At 29.4% G+C, this 22,830-nt stretch overlaps 3 protein-coding genes across 3 annotated transcripts; 1 reads left to right on the top strand and 2 right to left on the bottom strand.

Annotated features, from left to right (window-relative positions):
* Positions 1–2,988: 2,988 nt before the first annotated feature.
* LOC113521886 (actin-related protein 3) lies at positions 2,989–4,751 on the bottom strand. The gene has a single exon (XM_026907542.3). The coding sequence runs from the start codon at positions 4,631–4,633 to the stop codon at positions 3,380–3,382; it is 1,254 nt and encodes a 417-aa protein (XP_026763343.1). The 5' UTR covers positions 4,634–4,751; the 3' UTR covers positions 2,989–3,379.
* Positions 4,752–8,997: 4,246 nt separating this feature from the next.
* Positions 8,998–16,692, bottom strand: LOC113521612 (leptin receptor gene-related protein). Its single transcript, XM_026907197.3, has 4 exons — positions 16,538–16,692; positions 15,230–15,305; positions 14,018–14,204; positions 8,998–13,360 (listed from the first exon to the last, which is right to left on the bottom strand). The coding sequence occupies exons 1-4, from the start codon at positions 16,551–16,553 to the stop codon at positions 13,247–13,249; spliced, it is 393 nt and encodes a 130-aa protein (XP_026762998.1). The 5' UTR covers positions 16,554–16,692; the 3' UTR covers positions 8,998–13,246.
* A 1,300-nt stretch (positions 16,693–17,992) lies between these two features.
* LOC113521611 (DNA-directed RNA polymerases I, II, and III subunit RPABC1) lies at positions 17,993–22,347 on the top strand. Its single transcript, XM_026907196.3, has 6 exons — positions 17,993–18,199; positions 18,387–18,475; positions 19,103–19,281; positions 19,600–19,762; positions 20,180–20,258; positions 22,239–22,347. Exons 1-6 carry the CDS (start codon positions 18,143–18,145, stop codon positions 22,302–22,304), a joined length of 633 nt encoding a protein of 210 aa, XP_026762997.1. The 5' UTR covers positions 17,993–18,142; the 3' UTR covers positions 22,305–22,347.
* The last annotated feature ends 483 nt before the right edge of the window (positions 22,348–22,830 follow it).

The raw sequence follows: 22,830 nt of genomic DNA, 5'->3' as shown, positions 1-22,830 counted from the left end.
TTTGCAACGATGGATGGATTGACATATTAATATTTATTTCTCTTTCATGCAAAGACTACTTAACGCATTTGAATGAAATTTGGTTTGCGGGTAGGTTATATCCTAACTTAGCACACAGGATTCTTTATGTACTGATTCACGTGAGTGGAGCCGTTAGCTAGACTTAAATACAAAATGAAATGTCAATATCATGGCGAAATGTCTAATTTAAAACTTAAATTGATATAGTGGTATGAATGTGGTTTTAAATCTACCCACTGACATAGATAATAATATTAATATCAAAGATTTAATCACAATAGTTAGGATCTCTACTAATAGGAATTTCAATAGACATTTGGATCTGTCGGTGCGAATAAGGAAAGGACATTCTCAGACACGTCGATCGCCTCTACCGAGACTATTCGTGCGCTAAACCATTTGTAAATAGCTTAATAGATTATAGGCATAATACACATAAGTAGATAATGAACGTTTACGTACTTACCCATACAAAATACTTCATGTTTTTGCTTTCAACGAACTCTACAGCTTCAAATGTGACAAAATTTATAGGTACAAGACCTACACTTGAATATATAAATATCGATGGCAAAAATACTTGTAGCAGTAACAAATCGAAACAGAATTAATGAAGACATCGCTTAAACTATACAAAAAATAAAAACATAAATCGAAATCTTTCTCCTTTTTCATGTTGGTTAAAAAGTATTTTTAAGGCTAAAAACACAGATACCTCAAGATACATTTTACGGAATTTCAAAACGATACATTTTTTTTTGCACTTTCAGAATCGACCATTTGTCTAAATTTACCTCTTAACCTAATATTTTAATTTGATAGTTTCCCGAAATTATTTTTTTTAAGATCGCCAAGAACTAAATTTATAGTAATTTTAAATGAATGAATGAGTATACTTTAGTTACATTATACAATATAGAAAACAAATAAGACAATTAACTAATAAAACGATACAATTGGGTAAGTATAGTACTTATGTCGATCTTATAGCTGAGAGCAATCTTTTGAAGACAACCTTAGGGTAATGGACTAATGTAGGTACATGTTATACAAGTAGGTATTAGTATTGTATAATTAAGAAAGTAAACAGCGTAAAACATTAAGAAAAATAATTATAAGTGCCTTTATCAAATACAAGAAATAAATTTATTAACTGTATACAATATATAGTCCTATACATATGTTAAATATGTACCTAATACTAGAACCAATATAAACCATTATGAGCTCAAGGAAATCAAATTAACATAAAATAAATAATTATATAAATACATAAATAAAGAATGTCAATTCATCAAATGACGAATCAATCAAATAGAGAGATAATCTTTCACTTGTCGCTTGAAAGCATCAATGGATTTTGTACTTCTAATGACAACAGGTAATGAATTCCATAACTTGAATTTGAATTAAATCTATTAAAACTTTGTTTATATTGATCCTTAGAATAAAGATTTTACTGTATTATGAAAATGATATTTTAATTTCATAAATATATTTAGGAAAATGGTGTTTCAGAATCTCCGTTATCTAACTTTACATTGCTAAAATTATTTACCTTTTTTCCACAAAAAAAATACCGACTTCAACTTACAAACAACACAACAAACTAACTTGGCTAATATGGATAGATCAGTTATATCATCATAATTATGAGAGTAAGAGATTGTTAAAAACAGGAACTGGCATTTCCATACGACCTCCACGTGATCCTTCCGGGAAGTCATGGTGGTCAATTCTCGTAGTCTGTCACGATGAGCCAATTTAACTTGCTTTCATGCTCATCTATAAGCATCATCCGTTACGAGTGCCGCATCAATATATAGAGATAGCGCAAGCTGGGTTACCATTCCGTTATATATTTTTTTTAAATCGTTACAATTAAAGAAAATATTAAATAAAATTAAAAAATATTAATTTTTTCACAGTGCCAACCCTATCCCTTTCTCACTGTTAGCGTCTATTCGGCATCAGTTATGTTCATGAACACATTAATTAGAAACGAGGAATGAAAAGAGCAACTCTAACATTTCTGTGTCTTTTAAACGCAGTGTATATCCATAATCTATGGCAAAGCCATTTTATGTTACTAAGGATTATAACCCTAGTCTAGTCACATTATAACCGTGCAGTGTCATACTTTTACTATAAAACGCAAAGATAAATATTTTAAAATCATAAATATGGGCTGAAAATCCAGACTGATCTAACACCTAAGTTATACGATATACTGCAAAATATTTTATCACTAGCTTAACAAATTAGTAAATTTTTGATAAACTGTTTACAAAACAGTATTCTATATTTTGATAATGCAATCACAGATAAGACTGTACTAGCTGTGATATTAGTGTGCAAAAGTAAACTTTTTATTAATACATGTTACGGATTATATCCGAAAAAAAAAGAACTTTGTTAAATATAAAATCTTGAAATATTGTGAATATTTCATTTGGCTTAATACTTCTTACAGACTCTAAATTAAACTTGAATAGATGTAATGTACCTACAATGTGCCTAATATTGTAATAAAATTAATAATAAGCAGCAATATTTAACATGTATTAATATCTAACTTTGTCTTCTAATTGCATCTGAGGTCATTTATAATAATATGTATATAACATAGAGAACGCCAAGTATTATAAAATACCTAGATATTGTATTATAAATGTTAAGGATTGGTAGTTGTCAATAATGATATGTTTTCTTTTAAAAAAAGCAGATTTAATAAAAGTTTGATGTAAAAATCGATTCAGACAATATAAGATTATACACAAAGGGATTTTAAGCAGCATACAATTCACTAGTTCAAAGCATTTCAGAGTATTCCTTCAATATCCATATAAATCAGTACAGTAATTTAGTTATCAAACAGAATAATATCTTATTTTTTAAATAGTATAATAATCTTGCAGTCGACTATAACTATTTTAGAGTAATATTCTAAATTAAAAGAATAAATAATTTATCTTCAAGAGTAAGATTTTATTTGGTAAAAAGCTGGAATGCAATATTAAATGCCACTAATACAGAGACTCCAGCCAATTTATACAAAAAAGTAATTAAAATTATTAATAAAATAGGTTTAATAATATATCATTCTATTTTGAGAACTGAATTTTAACATAATATTTAAAATATGTGTATTGTGCTACATAAGTATTGCTAACAGTTTAATTTGGCTTGACTCTAAATGTAATTAATAAAAACATAAAAAATTTATGGTACTTAAAGTAACAGGCTTCCTTGTAAAATGCTCTTTATATTTAATAAATTCATAACACTTAATTATTATATAATAATGATTTTCATTATTATAATTTGACTTAATACTGGCAGTAAACAAAGATAATAATTATGTCATGGTGCCAAAAACAGGGTTGTGTCTACAGATACTAGGTCCATACTCCATGTATGCTTGTTTAGTATGACACACTTGGTAGAATTCAGGAGTTGATCCAAGCATACTACCACCAAACCAAACTGCATAACGCTGCATGTAGTGGGAAATAACTTGAACATCAATAGGTGTTGGGGTGATGCGGCCTTCAGATAACATCGTTGAAAGCTTAAGTCGTGCATCCACAGTTCTTTTTATATCTCTCTGTAATCGTCTTCCAAAGTCACGGAACATAGTGGATCCACCAGAAAGCACAATATTCCCATACAGTCCTCTTCTCACATCTATTGGACATGACTGAATAACTTCATCCACCATCTCATTAAGAGGGACAGTAAAATCTGGATTTGAGAACTCTGGATGGAAGAAAATCTCTGGGCCTAAAAATCTTTCATATCCAACATCAACTGTGAATGGATTTTTAGTAATAGCATTCACACCTGTATACTTCTTCATCCATTTGCCTGGGTCTGAGTCATATTTAGCAAACTCTTTAGCAATGTCAGGACAAATATAACTGAATCTCTCCTTGATTGCTTTTGCAGTCTCTAAACTTTGCTCTGGGGGTATCCCAACTTCCCGCTCACGAAGAAGTGACTGAATAAAAGAAGTAATGTTCCTACCCGCAACGGGAATATGTTTAATACATGAGCCAATAACATAACCTTCCGCTACTGGAACAATATGAGTCACACCATCCCCACTATCAACCACAATGCCAGTAAAGGTACGCTGCGCTGGCGCTCGTGATTTCCATGACGCAGCGAGCGCCAGCATGGCTTGCACAGCAATGTACAATCCAGGTACATTGAATGACTCGAACATTATTTCAGCTAAATACTCTCTATTTTCAGGCGTGTTCAACGGTGGTTCAGTGAGTAGGAAATGGTGGTCTTCCGGTTCGGCTCTTAAGTATTTGAATATGCATTGCTCAATATACCTTTCCATTAAATCCCAATCCTCTACTAAGCCGTGGCGTACCGGATACTTCACCGAATATCCTGTCGCGTCAAAAGCTTCATCTCCTATAAAGAAGTCCAGATCCTCGACGGCTTTCGTCATACGCCGAGTCGATTGATCACCAACTTTCGCAGTTTCTTTTATAGCGATGGCCGACGGAATGATAAACTGCGGCTCCTTGTTGCCGGCGAACCCCAGTTTTGTATATCCGGTGCCGACATCAATAACACAAGCCGGCAAGTGGTCCATTTTGTTGAATTATTCACACTTTGTGGTGTATAAACTAACATTAACTAATAATAAGATAAAAAAAATTGGGTGCGGTAAACCAAATCATACACTTATAAGAGTATTTTTGACATAAGAAACGTCATATAGCGGTGATGATTAATCTACGTTCCGTTACTCACTACAGAGTTATTTCAGTGAGATAAACAAAAATAAGTCAACGAAAAAAAAATAATTATAGACAATTTATTGTATGTAGAAAATCTTAATTTGCATATATTATTTACGATATATTTTCGGTCTCTGTCTAACTAATATAACCGTCTATAATGAATAATAGGACGAATCAGTATCACTAAACATTATTTTAATTTAGTTTATGGATATGATAACCCTTTTAAAAAAAAAACAATAATAATTAGGTGCCGGTATTAAACTTTAATTCATGATCACATAAATACCTATCAAAATTCATATACGTACCTTCAAGGCCATAGATAGGAGGAGAGGAGTTGAGAAGCAATGCCTTATCTTAAAAGGCCCAATGCCATACCTTGAAATGAAAGGTTCCATAAAAATTAAATAGACACTAAGAATTTTTGAAAACATGGTAAAATCACATGAAAGGTCAAGAAAATTATATGTTGAAATTGAAAATAGTTTTGCTGTTTTCTACACCTGTCAAGTTACCGGTGTCATAGTATGTTTTATATTTATAACGTTTTTCATATCTATAGACGATGTTTACCACTTTCTAATAAAACCTATCGAATTCACGTAATATTTTTTTTTTTTTTTTTTTTTTTTTACAACACAGGGGGCAAACGAGCATGCGGCTCACCTGATGGTAAGTGACTACCGCCGCCCATGATCACCCACAACACCAGCGGCATTGCAGGTGTGCTGCCGGCCTTTTAAAAAGGAATATACTCTTTTCTTGAAGGTTATGTTGTCGTATCGGTTCGGAAATACTGCTGCTGGAAGTTGATTCCAAAGAATGGTTGTGCGTGGAAGAAAGTGCCTTGAAAAACGCACGGTGGAAGACCGCCACTCGTCCAGATGATTGGGATGAAACTTTAGTTTGTGGCGGGTTGTACGGTGGTGAAAATCAGCAGCAGGTATCAATCCGAACAATTCCTCAGAACACTCCCCATGATAAATTCGGTAGAAGATGCACAGAGATGCAACATCTCTGCGCAGTTTCAATGGGTCAAGCCGGACAGTAAGGCGTTGACTATCGATAATTCGAGCCGCCCGACTTTGAATGCGGTCTAACGGAAGGAGTTGGTACTGTGGCGCTCCTGCCCACAGGTGAGAACAGTATTCCATATGCGGCCTGACTTGGGCTTTATATAATTTCAGGCGGTGTTCTGGCATGAAATATCGTCTCACCCTATTGAGCACTCCTAACTTTTTGGAAGCTATCTTAGCCTTCTCCTCCAGATCACCGCAAAACTGGACGTCGCAAGATATATCAACGCCCAGAATTCCTAGACTTGACTTTTTATCAAGGGAAGTGCCCTGAAAGTGAGGAGATACGACAAACGGCGTCTTTTTTGCGGTAAACGCGCAGACTTGTGTCTTTTTGGGGTTAAATTGAACAAGATTTTGTTCACCTCAGATCGAAACTTGATGGAGTGAAGTTTCGATTTCAGACACAAGTCTATTCCGGCACTCATCGGTATGTGCCCGCGAGATCTTTGCATGACCGGTATATAATGTATCTCCTGTACTGTCGTCCGCATAGCAATGAATATTACTTATCTGTAACATATCATTGATATGCAGAAGAAACAGAGTCGGAGATAGTACACAGCCTTGCGGGACACCAGCATTCAAAGGTTTTAAATCAGAGCATGCACCGTCGACTACGACCTTAATGCTACGTTCCTTGAGAAAACTGGCGATTCCTATGCAGTTAGCGATTATACATCTTTATGGACCCCAAAGATTTTAGATATAATGGCTTTTAAAAATGTATATGCCAATTAAACAATGTACATATATACTATTATATTTAGACTATCGTCCCATTACCTTACTTTCTACAATAGACAAAATAGTTGAAAAATATGTTTGCGAACAAATTCATAAATTTTATCGTAAGCAAGATGTAAATTACCAAAATCAATTTGGTTTTCAATCGGGTAAAAGTACTAGTCAGCTGTTATCTAAATTTACAGATGAGATTAATGAACATCTCAATAAAAAACAATACGTGTTGGCTTTATTCATAGACTTTTCCCGTGCTTTTGGTACCCTAAAACATGCACAAATAATTACTAAACTTGATGAGTCTGGTGTACGTGGGCCTTTACTCAACTGGTGCAAGAACTATTTACAAAATCGTAAATTCACCGTTAAAATAGATGATGTATACAGTGATCATGTACCAGTAACTGAAGGTACGGCACAAGGATTTGTATTAGGTCCGCTACATTTTTTGTCTTATGTTAATAATATGCATAATATCTTGAAACACAGTTCATGTTACCAATTTGCAGATGATACGTGTCTAGTGTTGTCTGACAAAAATATTCAAAAAGCACGAGACCTTCTACAATCTGATGTCAATGTCCTTCTTGAATGGTGTCATGATGCCGGATTGGTATCAAATCCAATTAAAACACAACTTTTGATCATAAAATCACCCTATTTAAAATTTCGTCCTCTATATAAACCTATCATTGCTCACAACCACAAGTGTCTACATATAACTAATGAAAGGAACTTTTGCAGCTGCCCCGCTATAACGGTCAAGGACAGCCAAACATATCTTGGCTTAACTATAGATAGTAAGTTTAATTGGAGTAAACACATCGAAAAAATTTGTAACAAATTAAGACAATTTTTAGCTAATATAGTCATCCTTAGACACCGAATTCCCTTTAAGGTAAAATTGATGCTGTATAATTCATTGGTCGAATCTTATGTTCAATATGGGTTGTCAAGTTATGGCCGCACTTATAAAACATATTTAAATGATATTTTTAAACTTCAACGTAGAATTTTAAGAACTATTGTATCTCCCAAAATTAAGATGCAGTATTATGACGATGATACTGGTCTTTTTCGACATTGCAATATTTTACCTGTACATCCACAATTTAAATACACATTTCTTAAGGAAAACTTTTTTAACAAAAAATATTGAAACGAAATTAATCATGCTGTATATACGAGGGCGGTCGCACGGAAGCAACTTTGTACCAATAGCGCTCGCGTAAATAACTGTTATGGTGAGCGTACGGCTGACTACCTGGTTCCTCAATTTATTAACGAACTACCCACCGATGTACGAGATAACATTACTATTAGCAACATCAAGTGTAAATTAAAACAATACTTCTTGCATGGTTTTAATACAATTTAAATAATTTTAATGTATTTAGTATTAATATAAACCTACGTGGTTTCTAAATGCTAATGGAACATAAATTCTGTAACTTGTATTTTTATCGATAATAAAATAAAAAAATAAAAAAAAACTTACAGCAAGACGTCTAACATTTAAGAAACTTGTTTTGCAGTAACTATTAAACATTAAATCTTAATAAGGTGATCAACTATACTCATTTACTGAGTTTTGTACTCTTTTTCGCAAACCGTACTCTTTTCAAATCCTATACCCTGAAAGTACTCAATTGTATAATTTTATACTCATTTGTATTTCTAAAACATTTTTTTTAGATTATTTTATTTTAATTTTATTAATTAAATATTTAGAATTATTTTGACAGTGATTTGAATTTCATTAGAATTTTAGTAGAACATATTCCACATGAACATTTAAAAATTTAAATAGAAATTTCCTTATGTTGTCCAGGCACTAATGCTGCTGTTGAAAGGGTATTTTCACTAGGGAATGATTACTAGAGCAGTGAGAAGTCGCAACTTTTTGTAAAAACATTATCTGTCGTCTTAACAGTCAAATTTAATATGCAAAATGAAAGTTGTCCGGATGTGGCTACATTATTAAACGAATATCCTCATTTAGCAAAAAAAATTCATTTTGAAGAAAAATATGTTTTTAAAAGAAAATAAAGTATTTTTCGTTTTTTCTTCTTTTTTTCACCTTGCGTAAAAGAGCACACTTTGCAAATACTTGCAAAGTGTACTCTTTTTGAACAAAAAATAGTTAGTTACCTTAACAAGTATAATTATCACGACTTTGGTGCAGACATATGTGACAACTGAATATACAAATGGACTGTCAGGAAAAGTCGTATCGAGTATTTATTTATTTACTACCCATGATTTGTGCGACCCGAATTTGACCTAAACAAAAACAACTAGTCAATTCAAATATTAGCCAGTATGCAGGTATAAACCGAGTTTATAAAATCAATCCATAGGTATTTATATAAAAATAAGAAACAAAAAAGTATAAAGCAGGTTGTTATATTTATTGTGACCTGATTTTATTGTTATAGCTATTTACACGATTTACATTACAGGAATGTAACTGCAACACGCAAAAATATCTGATAACATTAATAAATACCTATTCTTTCCATATTTACCTTTAATACATATGAACTTTACCACAAAAAAAGCTTTTTTAATTTGGTGCATTTTAAAATGTGTTACGTCGCTAGTTTTGCAGTATATACCCTTTCGTATTGCAAAAGTGGCGACATCTGTATCACCTGTCAAAATTCAGACGTATATATTTATCTGTGTTAGTGATAATTGAAAAAGTGTAATAAGATTCATATTATTTTTTTTATTAATATTTAAATACAATTTTACCCTTTAAATATTAATATGACTGCGAGACATATATATAGTTCATAGTAATGGTTTCCGATAATCATTCAAAAATATTAAAAATTGCTTCTGAAATTTAACAGATAATGCAGACGTTGCCGCATTTAAGTGTGAAGACTCTTAAACAAAAATATTAAAATTGTTAACACTCAAATTTGGTTAAACGTAGTATTTATTAATATATATATATATATATATATATATATATATATATATATATATATATATATATATATATATATATATGGATATATAGATAAGCATAAAAATAACTTGAGGTCAGTTATGCAGAAAACAGTTACATTACCTGGAATATTCATAAAAGATAGCTACTTTCTGCATAACTAGCTGCAATTCTAAGAAATAAAAAAATCAATTATCTAATCATGATATAACAATTTCTGAACATGTTGGATAAACTTGACTAAGCCTTATTTTACAATAATTAAAATAATTCTCTATTAAAAACGTACACAACTGACATTTTTTTCGCATTAATAAGATTCCTCAAAATACAACTAACATAGATATAATCTAAGGATATTTTAGCGATTACATTAGTATTTTTTTTTTAATTAGATACAAAATTAAATAGGTAATTTGGCTTCATACCATAAAATATCTGATCATAATATGTAATTTCGTTTGGTAATACTTCGTGCAGCATCTATTAAAACCTAAATGCCGAAAGACGAAATCAAATTGCAGTTTAATTTTTATATCATTTTCATTTTAAAACATGTATTTTTAAATTACAGTAAACAGTCATAGTGGTAGTCTAATTAAAACAGAATAATTAATACTACTTCATTTATCAATTGTTGAAGAGTTTTAACATTTGTATATATGTCTAAAATTATTAAAACATTGAATTTACTATTACCAATTATATTATTATCTCTTTTTAGACATATATATCTGTATAAAAAATTAGACATATATACTGCATAAAAAGTAATGACATCAAATTAAGACAACTACTTATTAATAAAATGTTTTAATGATTAATTTTTCAAATTACTGTGAAGAAAAGGCTTTCATGCCACTATGTATTTTGAATAATTATGAGTTATATCTTGTCAGAAACATCGTCAGTTAATATCTAATAAAGATCTGGATTATTTACTGCAATAAATATATTAAAAATATGGATAACATTAAAAAAAAATAAAGAAACAAAAATTTTAATCTGTTAACCAATATTAGTTGGCAATACAAATATTATTCCAATATATTTCAATTGTCAAATTGTCAGGATGTTTAGTCCATCAACTCATCTTAGATCACGTTGACGCGTTAAATATCTAAAAAAATTCATAACTACGTTATTTAGAAGTCCGCACTGCTATTATATTGATGAATCCAGAAAATTTAATCTATGCAATCACAAATTAACTTTCTGGACTTAAATAAATGAATATTCATAGTTTTGTACATTTTTTTATAATACTGTGTAGATATTCAAATATATGATATTACAATAAAAAAAATTTGCTACTATATACTTCTAATATAAAATTTTTCAAATGCGATGAATTTGAAAAATTATTTACAATCTTTTTGCTCGAAGGGACGCAGGCCTGCGTAGCTTATTCTTATGTCCTTTTATTTGGTACTACATTCATGAAACAAAACCATAATATCAAGTTTTTCCAGGAAATACCAAAAGAAATAAAACTTGGTATTATTTTTAATCATAAGTAAAAATATTTTTAAATACGAGTGAATGATTCTTTTTATTGACACACAAAAAAGTAAACAATAAATAAATATAAATTCGAGACCCCTCAATGTGAGATTTGATGACGGAAATCATCATTAAAACGATCATCAGCTTCTATTATAAAAAAAAATCTATTTATTTTTTACCCAATTGTTTTGAAAATATTGGAATAATACTGCTTATCCTTTGGTTTTAATGTGCTTTAGGAATAACAACAGGCGTAAATTACATTTAAATTTTTTACAAAAGTAAATGAAAATATCATATGGTAATAAAAAAATATGTTTATAAGTTATAATTTTCTTACTCTAATATTACTTAATCCATAATATTAAACTGAATTTTAATGTTGGGCATGTATTTATTATAACAATGCTTGCATCAAAATATGAAAATCTCAAAATTTATAATATTTTCGTATGCACTTTTTTTATATCAAAATACAATGTACTTTTTTGTAATATACACATTTTCCTATTACATTTCAATCAACCGAAAATATACTATATTGTCATCTAATGTAAACGAATATTATTGATTTTTTTTGTGTTGTTATCTGTATTTTACAATATTTTACAGTCATCAATTTATTTTATTGTGCTTCACCTGTATTTTGTAACATAGTTGGTTTTACTGAACTCTGAAGATGTAGGTAGTCGGAGATATTCGTGCACAAATTTATTTCATAATTTAATTTAGATTGTAATGAATAAAGGAGTAATAATCATAGAAAATTATTGAAAATATCTATAAAGTGAAATTCAATTAATTGTATAGCTAACAGACCGATTCAAAAATAAAAGTTTAAATTCAATGAATTCAGTACAGTCAAAATTTGTGTTAAAATCATATAAATAATTATTCACAATAGTCTGGATATTGTTGGTTAGAACTGATACTGTGTAGTCATTGGTTATTGTTATAGAACATCATAAGGGATGACATTATCAACAATAGCTTCAAGGGCAAGGACACTGTAATAGGTATGTTTCTTTACGTGAATTAGGTCTTGGTTTCGATTCTCAATCAGGTTACTAAACCAAATCTAAATTGTCTCACTCCCAGATATTTTTGTCTGGTTTCACATCCAGTCAATAGCTGTCATGGGATTATTATTGTTCATTCATAATTAACAGGATTGTTTAGTCATCTCTATGTAAGCTCTACACAAAGAAGTTTGTGAAAAATTTGCTACAGTGATGGATCTTTACTGTTACCTTAATGGAGAAACAATCTTATGAATCACAACTCTTTTACTTAAAGGTCTAAAATAAATACCATGCACAGATACCTTTAATTTTTAATAAAATATTGATAACTCGACTATTATTACTCGTACACAATTTTAACTTCACTTTTGCCGATGTAATAATGACCAACAAATCAAGTGGATGGTTATAATAATTGAATTATAACCTGCCATTCAATTTAGAAAATGTTATGAAATTTCTAATTTACCTAAGATAAGACAGGTGCTATAGAAAATAGGATAGACGTAAAAACATTTTTTGCGTCATAAAGTCTACCACGATACCCTAAAGTGAAAATTTAATTATGATTTGACATTTCTTTTATGATTTTAAAATCAAGTTCGTGTTTTGTTCGATTTCTACATTTCAAACAAACATTAATGGTAGAAGTTTTAATACAAATTCAAATACATTCTAAGACATTAAGTGATTCATTGGTTTACATAACAATTGAATATGGTAAAGTAACACAATAATAATAAAAATTATTATATTTTTCATAGTTACGTTTATTCCAGTGGAACTATAAAATATCACATCCAAGGATTTAATATTATTTATTGTTTTATGTTATTTATTACCAATAATGACAGGGTAACTCTGATAATTACTGATTGTACCAAAATATTATAAAATTATTGTAATGCAAAATGATGTAATATTATTACAAACAGGGTACTTGTATTAAACTAAATGTAGATATAAAAGCATTGAATAGCAAATAAGCCCAGGTATCCACAACGGCAGTCTGTTAACACTAACACTAAAGTACCAATTGCTTTCAGACTTACATTAAGTATACACAAAACCACAACATATCCTATAATACAAAAAATTTGTTTGCTTTGAATCGTCTCTTACAGTTAATAACAAAGGCAGCTCCTAAATCTCTCACCACATAGTGTAGTCAGAATCATCCATGTCAAAGACTGTAAAGAAACCGAGGATCGTTAGGTAGACTATGATGTTACCAGCAATAGTCAAGCAGCATGCTCCCAACTGAATCTGTGGACAATTTTGACCAAAAATTTAACAGATTGAAAAAAGTATAAATAAATACTCAAGTTTCAAATTTTCAAAAAGTATTAAACAACTTTCGATGTTTCTAATTGTTTTTTTTTTTAAAGTGTTCTGTTAGTGAACTAAAACATTAATAATAAAATATGTTGTATATAAATTCTACCCCTAAAATTTTTGCACCTAATACATGTTTTGCTTTGGAATATTTAAAATATATTTTTGCTATCAAAATAAAAATGTTCAATGACAGTTTAATAAGAATATTATTGCATAATTAATGTTTTAGTTAGTTGAAAATTAAATAAATAGAAATATTGAACATTTTAAATTATTTTAGAAAATCTACTAATAATTGCAACATTATCACACTTCTATAAAGTTATGAACACTTTTAAATAATCATTCAGAAAGAATTGTCAGAATTATTAGCAAAATTGCATGTAGAAATTGCAAATTGAGATCTAGTCTAGATAGATATCAAGTTTACACTGCACTTAAACTATAAACTGAAAATTAACATACTTATAAATTTTATTTTCTTCTGCCCTATGCAATTTATGAAGTAAATAATGTTATCTAGATCTTTGTTTACTTAATTTTGTATATCATTTTAAGTAATATATTATACTAAACTATACTAACCACATCTGCTCGGGTGAGCACTATAGGGAGTGCAAAAGAGCTGACAATGAAGCCCATAGTTATAAAGATCGCAGTTTCCATGCACGGGGAGTTTGTCCCACCAGTACTGTCGGACTGACGACGAGCAATCATTGTTGGAATCGGAGATAACACGTAAAACAAAACTACAAAGAATGGCCACCATATTCTGAAAGAATAAAATAAAATTAAGGTTGCCTGAAAGAGATCACTAGGTAAGTTTTAGGATGAGGAAGCATTATACAATGTTTTTCATATAAATATTAGTTTAAACTACTCATAAATAGGGGGGAAAGGGATTGTTATAAATGGGTTCAAACTAACCCATTGCTAGCAAAACACCCTATCAGGTAGACCTCCACATGGTTCCTCCTGGAAACCATAGTTAATTCTAGTAGAATTCATTATGATGGGCTAACTGATCTGCATTCATCCTCACTGGTGCCCCACCAGCATATATCAGTAGGGCAGTCGGGTTTATTATATTATTATCACACATTAAAAATAAAAATACTTATAAATGTAATAAAATTCATTGTTAGACGACAAATAAGTACATAATTTAGTTCTGGGCATTCAATCTTCAATACCTAATTATATATTTCACTTTTTTATATCAATTATCTCCATTTTCAATCTACTACATATAAAAGGGAATGTTTATTTATTTATTTATTGGAATACCAACAGCTTACAATTTATAGCTTAAAACAACTACAACTTATCCATATAAAAAGCCAACAACAGGTTTTCACTGACCTAGCGATATAAATTTGTACTGGCTAGAGTAATTATAAAATTTAGAAGGAAATAAAAATTACACTATAGTATATCACAACAATAGTTACTAGATTGTGTGTGTGTGTGTGTGTGAGCGTCTTTAAATGGGTATATGTATATATACGTTTCAATGGAAATGACAAAATAAAATTATAGGTTTTGTAGAAATAATTTCTCTATTAGATTCTATTTTTAAGCTTATTATTTAAAAATTTCATCATTTATAAACTGATTTCGATTTTTTTTTACTAACTTGAAGGATATACTTTTAGATCAGTCCCAAAGAAGTTTTATCAAAATTGGTTCAGTAAGATAGTTTTTAAATCAGAATACTTGGATATTTTATGATTAAAGTTGGTGTTTTTTTTTTTGAGAGAGTCTACTTGTATATCAATTAAATAAAAAGTAACTTACTTGTATTGTGGTAGAGCACATGCTAGTATGACAAATGTCATTCCTATAGATCCCAAAAATGCGAGAGACACCAAACTGAAAAATTTAATTTTTTTTGTTTTAAGAACAAAACTGGCAATGACTGTGTGTTTTTTATATTTAAGTGTGTCAAACCTAACAAACTTAAATATAATTAAACAAATTCTATATAACAGTCTGAATAATAATTAAATAAGAACTCTTATAGTCCACTAAAACATGCAATATGGTTTGATTGAAAACTAGTATTGTATAGTATAATCCTAATGTCATATGCTGAACTTTAGTTGTACTTATGGACTTATATAAAAACACTTTTAATTGTAAAAAGAACTAGATTGACTTACATGCATTTTAGTTGGAAATGCTTGATTAAATATAATGGGTACTCATGAAACTTGTAACCATAAGTAAATAGGTAAATATTAATATTATTCCTTTAAACAATCATTGACATAAAAGACCAAAAGGTTTTGATATCATGGTGTTTTGCAACTTGATGGAATAAAACAATTTTTAGTAATATTTTTATAGTAACTTGAAAAACCAATTAAGAAATTTGTTATTAAATTCTTGAAAAAAAAAAAATTATATATTTAATTTGTTTGGTGATTAATGTTTTAAGGCTTTAGTGCAAGGAAAAACTATTTTTTTGATAATTATTAAATGAATGTTTTTGAAATGTAGATAGTTAATGCAGACGTTGACACACTTTGGTATGCACATTCTTAGATATTAAAAAACAACTATCAATAGATATAACTTTAAAACAAACTAAAGCAAAACTGTACACATATTTCGTAAATATGCTTTTTAGTAGCTTTCTCTCCGGCGTATGCATCTACAAAGAAATTCATTCAATAGTATTTCTATAAGTAGGTACCTATTTCCTACTATTGAAGGTTCATTATCTAATTATTCATACAAAAGAAAATTTCAGAATATAATAATATAATAAGTACCTAACAATATTTTTCATTATTAGATTCGACGCAAACATTAAAATAATAGGTATATTATGGAGTAATCTAGATGGCTTAATTCAAGTCAGCAATAAAGGTGACTGACTCTATTTGGAGCTTTACTTTGTTTAAAACCGTGTATAAATTATACTCACCCTAATTATTGTTGACGATGATTACATGTAAATAAAAAAAACATAATAAATTAGAATAGTGATTGTTGGTAAATAAAGTGAGTCATTCTTAAAAAATAAAAATGACTTTCACAATTTGGTAACACACTAATATTAATAATATGTTGGATTTCAACAAAATTAAGTAAACATACCTTTAATACCAGCCATCTTTCTTAATAATATTTATTTAGCTTATAATAGACGGGAATAAAGTATATTATTAATTAGAAAAATCAGAAACTTCACTAAACGAACATCACATAAAAATCAACATTCAATGACAGAAGACAAAAGTGCAGTTACAGATTACTCAGAAGGCGCAGCAGAACTTGTACATCACAGATTATATTACATAGACAGCACATTCACATATATGTTCTATCCTATATGCATATTCTATAAATATTCCAGACTCAATTCTATCTCTTCAAATATGCGTTAGTTCCTTCCCCCGTCTTGATTGTGTCAAAATGTTCTATAATCTAAATGAATGCCACAAAAGGGAAAAAACATTATTACCGTCTCAAAAATCTTTTTTCTTTTAGGTTTGTTTATCTTTCTAATAGACGAAGTTATTAAAAAAAATAAACAAGGAACAACTATCCCTAATGTAAAAAAAAAAGTTTATCAGAACTTGGCTGTTTAGTCAAATCACAGATTCGTATACATTAATTAAGACTGGGCATCAAATATTGCAGAAGACATACTACATTTGTCTCTTCTGTAATATTTGATTTCCACTTAAAAAAAAAATCTATACTCTCCTTAATCTGTGGTAGGATTCTATTTTGCAAATTCGGTCTGGCAAATTTTCCCCTATTTTATTTATTACCTTACACAAATATCATAAATCTTATTAAAGAGAGAATGACCAATAATTTGAAGAGACATTTCACTTATTCTACAGCTATTTTAAATAAAGGCCTTTGGTTTTATAAATGTAACAATTATTCTACTGTTTGTAGCTTTAAATTTGGTCATTGTCGATTCTTCATTCATTTTCATTTTTTCTGTCTTACTATGACAACTAGTCCTCAGTATAAATTCTTCCATACAGGGGACAATCAATCTTTACATCACCTTTTCATTGTTTAGCATTTAGCGCCTTGTGCTAATTGAAGGGCTAATTCAAATTTTTATTAAGGCTGAATTTGTCCTGCATTCTTTGAATGATCTGAAAGATCCTAAAGTATATATTTTTTGTTATTTAATTTTGTATATAATACTGTTGATGTATTTTTTTCTACGAAATATATAAATTCTCTTCCTATCTATGAATAACATATAGAAATATTATTTAGAATTTAAAATTTATATATAAGAGAAATAAGATTTATATATATTGAACTGTACGAAATATATTATTAATATATTTATAATTACACGAAAAGTAAGTTAAAATGGAAACTATTTTATACGTATTGTATTCATGAAGAATTCTGACGCTTGATAGTTACCGATTCTATGAAGATTAATAAAAAATACTTATGAAATAATTTTATCTCCATTCATAAAAAACTGATACTCATGACTAAGCTGTATGGGCCATGCTCTTTGCCTTTTCATTTTTTTTGGACAAATTTTAAAACAGCGACAACAACTATCCTTAATCTATGTGTATAAGTCATTGAATCCAGTCTTTCTCATAGTTTTGAATTTATATAAAATTTATAGGTTGCAAATTTATAAGATTAAATATCTATTAACTTATAACTCTTAAAATCAATATTAATACCCTATTACTACAGTAAATAACAATGGATGACGATGCGGAAACATATAAATTATGGCGTATTAGAAAAACTGTTATGCAGGTGAGGTTATTTCTATGTTATAAAGTTTAATAAATAAAAAGTTTAATAATTCAATAATTTGTGTACTTACTTCATATTTATTTCATCGTCGATAGTCGTAATTTATTGTATAGAATTTGCCACACTAAACAACATAGGGGAAAATTTATTTACATTTATTTTAAATATGTTATTATTATTTCTTCAGCTTTGCCATGATCGAGGATATTTAGTAACTCAAGATGAATTGGACCAAACATTGGAGCAGTTTAAAGAGCAATTTGGTGATAAACCAAGGTTAGTGTCAAACCATACCTATATATAGCCTCGCTGTATCGGACACTGTTCTTTCTTTTATGTTCTTATTAATTTTCTCATCAATAATTTGCATTTTCAAAGAAGTGCCCAGTGTAAGTAAACGATAAGTGGTTGTAAATAAAAAATGACATAGAATTAATGACATGTGTCTATTATTTTTAACCAGTGACAATATATTGGATATCCAGAAATAAGTTTAGTTACTATTGGTAGAATAAATAATAGAGTTCTTGGTATTTGTGTAAAGAAAGAGAATGATTTCTTTTTTTTTAATCAATTTTTTGTTAAGGCTTTAGTATACCAGAGTGACTATGCCAGCCTCATAGGGATTGTTTGAAAGTCAGTCTGTCAGGGGGAAACTTAATTTTCTCATCAATAATCTGCATTTTCAAGGAAGTGCCCAGTGGAAGTAAACGATAAGTGGTTGTAAATGAATAATGACATAGAATTAATGACATGTGTCTATTATTTTTAACCAGTGACAATATATTGGGTATCCAGAAATAAGTTTAGTTCCTATTGGTAGAATAAATAATATAGTTCTTGGTATTCATGTGAAGAAAAAAAATGATGCCATTATTAATCTATGCTCATATTTAATTACAGTGAAAAGCGGCCTGCTCGCAGTGACTTGATTGTATTAGTAGCTCACAATGATGACCCCACAGACCAAATGTTCGTGTTCTTCCCAGATGAACCCAAAATAGGAATTAAAACTATTAAGACTTATTGTACTAGAATGCAAGAAGAGAATATTCATAGAGCTATTGTGGTAGTTCAAGCAGGTAATATTAATGTAATAAGTACAAAATGTGAAATAAATTGTTATTTATTGATTTAAAAAAGTGCTATAGGTATTAATGCGAGAATAATGTATTTGCTTTGTTTATGTATGTTAAGTATTAACTGAGGAGTTAACTGTGATTGTATAAAACAGATTCATGTAATTTTTGGAAAGAAGAAATGGTAGGTGTTTTTCTCCACTAGTTTCTCAAAACTTACTGCATGAGTTTGGGGGACATGACTGCAAAAATTTGTTGTTGCATTCTTTTTTATGCACAATGAATAATGCTTCTTACTCTTAATAATAAATGTGATTTCAGGCATGACACCTTCAGCAAAACAATCATTAGTGGACATGGCACCAAAGTATATTCTAGAACAATTCCTAGAGTCTGAATTGCTGATTAATATAACAGAACATGAATTGGTACCAGAGCATATAGTGCTTACTCCTGATGAAAAACAAGAGCTGCTTGCTAGATAGTATCCTTTTATTATTATTACATATATTACGTATAACTAAGTATTATTAAGATAATTAATGTCTGTCAGTTATCTAATATCTATATTACTAATACTGCCTAATTTAAGACTAGATAGTACTAGAACATCTAAATTATAAGTTTTGAGATCAGCATCTTGTAAACCACTAGCACAATTTTTTTTATACCACAAAAGTGGCAAACAATCATACAGCCTGTCTAATGGTAAACAATCACTGTAGCCTATGATGCGCATTGCCAAAAGTAATGTAATTGGCATTAGCCCTGGAATTTTTTAGATAGTGGTCCAGTTTTCAGTTTTTTAACCCTGCCCAATTCAAAAGTTTAAAGTAGTGATTTATTTATTAATGATTAAAATTTTAACATAATATTACAATTACCTTAACAATGTACACAGTAAATTAAAGGAGAACATGTTAATGAGAATACAGGCTGGAGATCCTGTTGCTAGATATTTTGGACTTAAAAGAGGACAGGTATGTACAGTCATATACTTTGCTTTATAAATATTTTAAAATACATATATTTGTTGGTCTAGTATGTAAAATTAGTTGGTAAAACATCTACGAGAAATGTAATACTTTGTTATAAAGTATGATATTTCTCAAATAAATTTAGGATACTGGTTGAGTAAAAAGGTAAAAAATTTCAATCTAAGTATTAAGAATATATAACATTAAAATAAATTTTATTAAAATTATATAAATTCAAAAAAGTTCAGTCAAGTTTCACCAAAACTGTAGTATAGTTTCAATATAGTGTTTAAGGATACACAACTATTTTAAAAAAGTAAAAAAATATTCATGTACATGTTTCATGATACTGCAGTCTTGATATCATATGCAAATAATTAAGAATTTACAAATGAGTGCATTAAATTTAATTAATAATTAAATAGGAAAAGAAAATCCAAAAATATTAGTCTCAATTGTGGTGAAATTGGTTTAAATTTTGATTTTCTCTTGTGGTACTATATAATATAAAAAAAAACACACAAACATGAAAACTTTAAAAGTAAAATACGATTAAAAATGCGTTCTCCTTCCTAAGATTGAATCATTGTGAATTTTTTACAGATTTTAGTTTTTTATTCCCTATAAAAACCTATGTGTTTTATAAATGACACATCCTCTTGAATAATATGTGCGAGTAAGTGTGCATCGTGACTTAGTTGTATGGTCTTCATACAAATTATAGGTCGATATGATGTACAATTTGTGTAGTAATATTGTCGGTATCTGACACGAAATTTGTTTCGACGTTCAACTATGATTTATGTGTGCACAACTGTTCCATGATTTATATCTAGTTGCAAACAATGGTTTGTATATGTGTAGCAATGAATAATGCAATGACCTATTTTAGTGATAACTACGTGTTTATATAGGTATTATATAGGTCAGAGTTTATTTATGATGTTTATTTAGTTATTTCTTATTATTTTAATTGTGTTAAAATGACTAAACAGATTTGAAGCTCTTACCGTTTATTAGCAGGGTACAGAGGCATAACACCTTAGTCCTCAGAAATGACAATGCATGGGGGTTATCATGGATGAAACAATATACTCTCTTATGCCTATGGTGCTGTTCATGTCTATAGGCGACGGTTACCACTTTCCATCAAGTGGGCCGTTAACTTGTTTGCCATTTTAAAGTGCATAAAAAATAGGTTATAAAATAGCAAAAAAAAACAACAAGATCTGTTATAAAACTACACAATACAATGTCTAAATTAAAAATAAGAGACTAAATGAAAAAAAAAATGCTGTGGTGTAGCATCATATTTATCTTTTCTCGAAATGAAAAAAAAAATGTAAAAAGTATTAGATCACTCCACACTTATCATTAGCTAAGGTGAATCAGAAATAGATTTTATGTAAAAGTTGTATTTGCATGGCTGGTTTTCGATTTCAAAAGTATGGATTATGGCAGTAAAATTACAGATGATGACGAATATGTTATCTGGGCTGTTGGATCTTTTTATTGGTGAAGGTTGCTTAATGGGATAGGACTACAGATATATGTCACTATATCTGTAAGTGATTTGTCTGTTAATTTTCTTTTGAGTAAATAAATAAATAATTTTTTCCTATCCTTCGCGCGTAGCAGATCAGTCTTCGTAGACTTCACCTATTAAGAAAATCTGTCGGTAGATACATTTTTGTTAGCACATGCTTGAGAAACAATCAAGATCAAAACAGGTCGTTTACATTGGTATAAGGATAGATATAAGACCTCATAGTCTAGATAGATATCTGAAACTGACTACGAAGATGCTAAATGTATAATTTATACAAGCCTGTGATGTTTATACCATATGTACAAGTGGCGGTTACTACTTATCAAATGGTGACGGCCCACTTATTTGTCATTCTAAGTCGTATAAAGAAATTGTATATCTATTATTAGGCTAGTCTTATTATGTTCCCTTATTATGAGAAGTTCTTTTTGCAGGTGGTGAAAATTATAAGATCGTCAGAAACGGCTGGAAGATACATTTCATATAGATTAGTTTGTTAAGTCTAGATTTATAATTACTTGAATAAATTCCATTTTATACGAAGCTGTTTATTGATTTGTATTCCTTTTGTATATTTAATGAAATCAAATGTGATGTGAGCACCAAGTCAAAAAGTTTGTCTATTGTGAATAATTTTTCATGACGGGTTCCAGAGGCTATCGCGTAGAGGTCGATTTGACAGAATATATTACTAGGAATGAGTTCGTTAGGCAGATATGGTTTAGACCCCATTACTGACTTTTCCCTCGGATAATAAAAATATTATTTTACTTTCTAATATTAGATCATTCTACCTTTTATGTTAAACACATTTTCTTCATTTTGATCATCGAGGTATACGGTAGCAATTAAAAACGGGTTTTGCGTAAATACCTGTAATAAATTTTGGTTTTTTTTTTCTATAAGTCTATCTTCGTATAAGTTACATAAACTTTCGTAGGTAATTAAATCGTTTATTTACATATTTTTTTAATTAAGTACGACGACAAATTTCATAGGCAATGCAGAATCCAGAGCAGTTTGATC

Source organism: Galleria mellonella, unplaced genomic scaffold (genome assembly GCF_026898425.1).
Source record: "Galleria mellonella isolate WM207_F2 unplaced genomic scaffold, CSIRO_AGI_GalMel_v1 utg63, whole genome shotgun sequence".
Classification (NCBI taxonomy): domain Eukaryota; kingdom Metazoa; phylum Arthropoda; class Insecta; order Lepidoptera; family Pyralidae; genus Galleria; species Galleria mellonella.
This window is presented reverse-complemented; position numbering and strand designations above follow the sequence as displayed.

What these genes read in the sequence shown, in the direction of transcription:
- LOC113521611 (XM_026907196.3), top strand. Translation starts at nt 18,143, where the DNA reads ATGGATGACGATGCGGAAACATATAAATTATGGCGTATTAGAAAAACT. An exon ending in TTAGAAAAACTGTTATGCAG is followed by an intron (nt 18,200 to 18,386) that starts GTGAGGTTATTT and finishes TTATTTCTTCAG; the next exon opens with CTTTGCCATGATCGAGGATA. An exon ending in CAAGAGCTGCTTGCTAGATA is followed by an intron (nt 19,763 to 20,179) that starts GTATCCTTTTAT and finishes CAATGTACACAG; the next exon opens with TAAATTAAAGGAGAACATGT.
- LOC113521886 (XM_026907542.3), bottom strand. Translation starts at nt 4,633, where the DNA reads ATGGACCACTTGCCGGCTTGTGTTATTGATGTCGGCACCGGATATACA.
- LOC113521612 (XM_026907197.3), bottom strand. An exon ending in TGTGCTCTACCACAATACAA is followed by an intron (nt 14,205 to 15,229) that starts GTAAGTTACTTT and finishes TTATTCTTTCAG; the next exon opens with AATATGGTGGCCATTCTTTG. An exon ending in TGCTCACCCGAGCAGATGTG is followed by an intron (nt 13,361 to 14,017) that starts GTTAGTATAGTT and finishes AATTGTCCACAG; the next exon opens with ATTCAGTTGGGAGCATGCTG.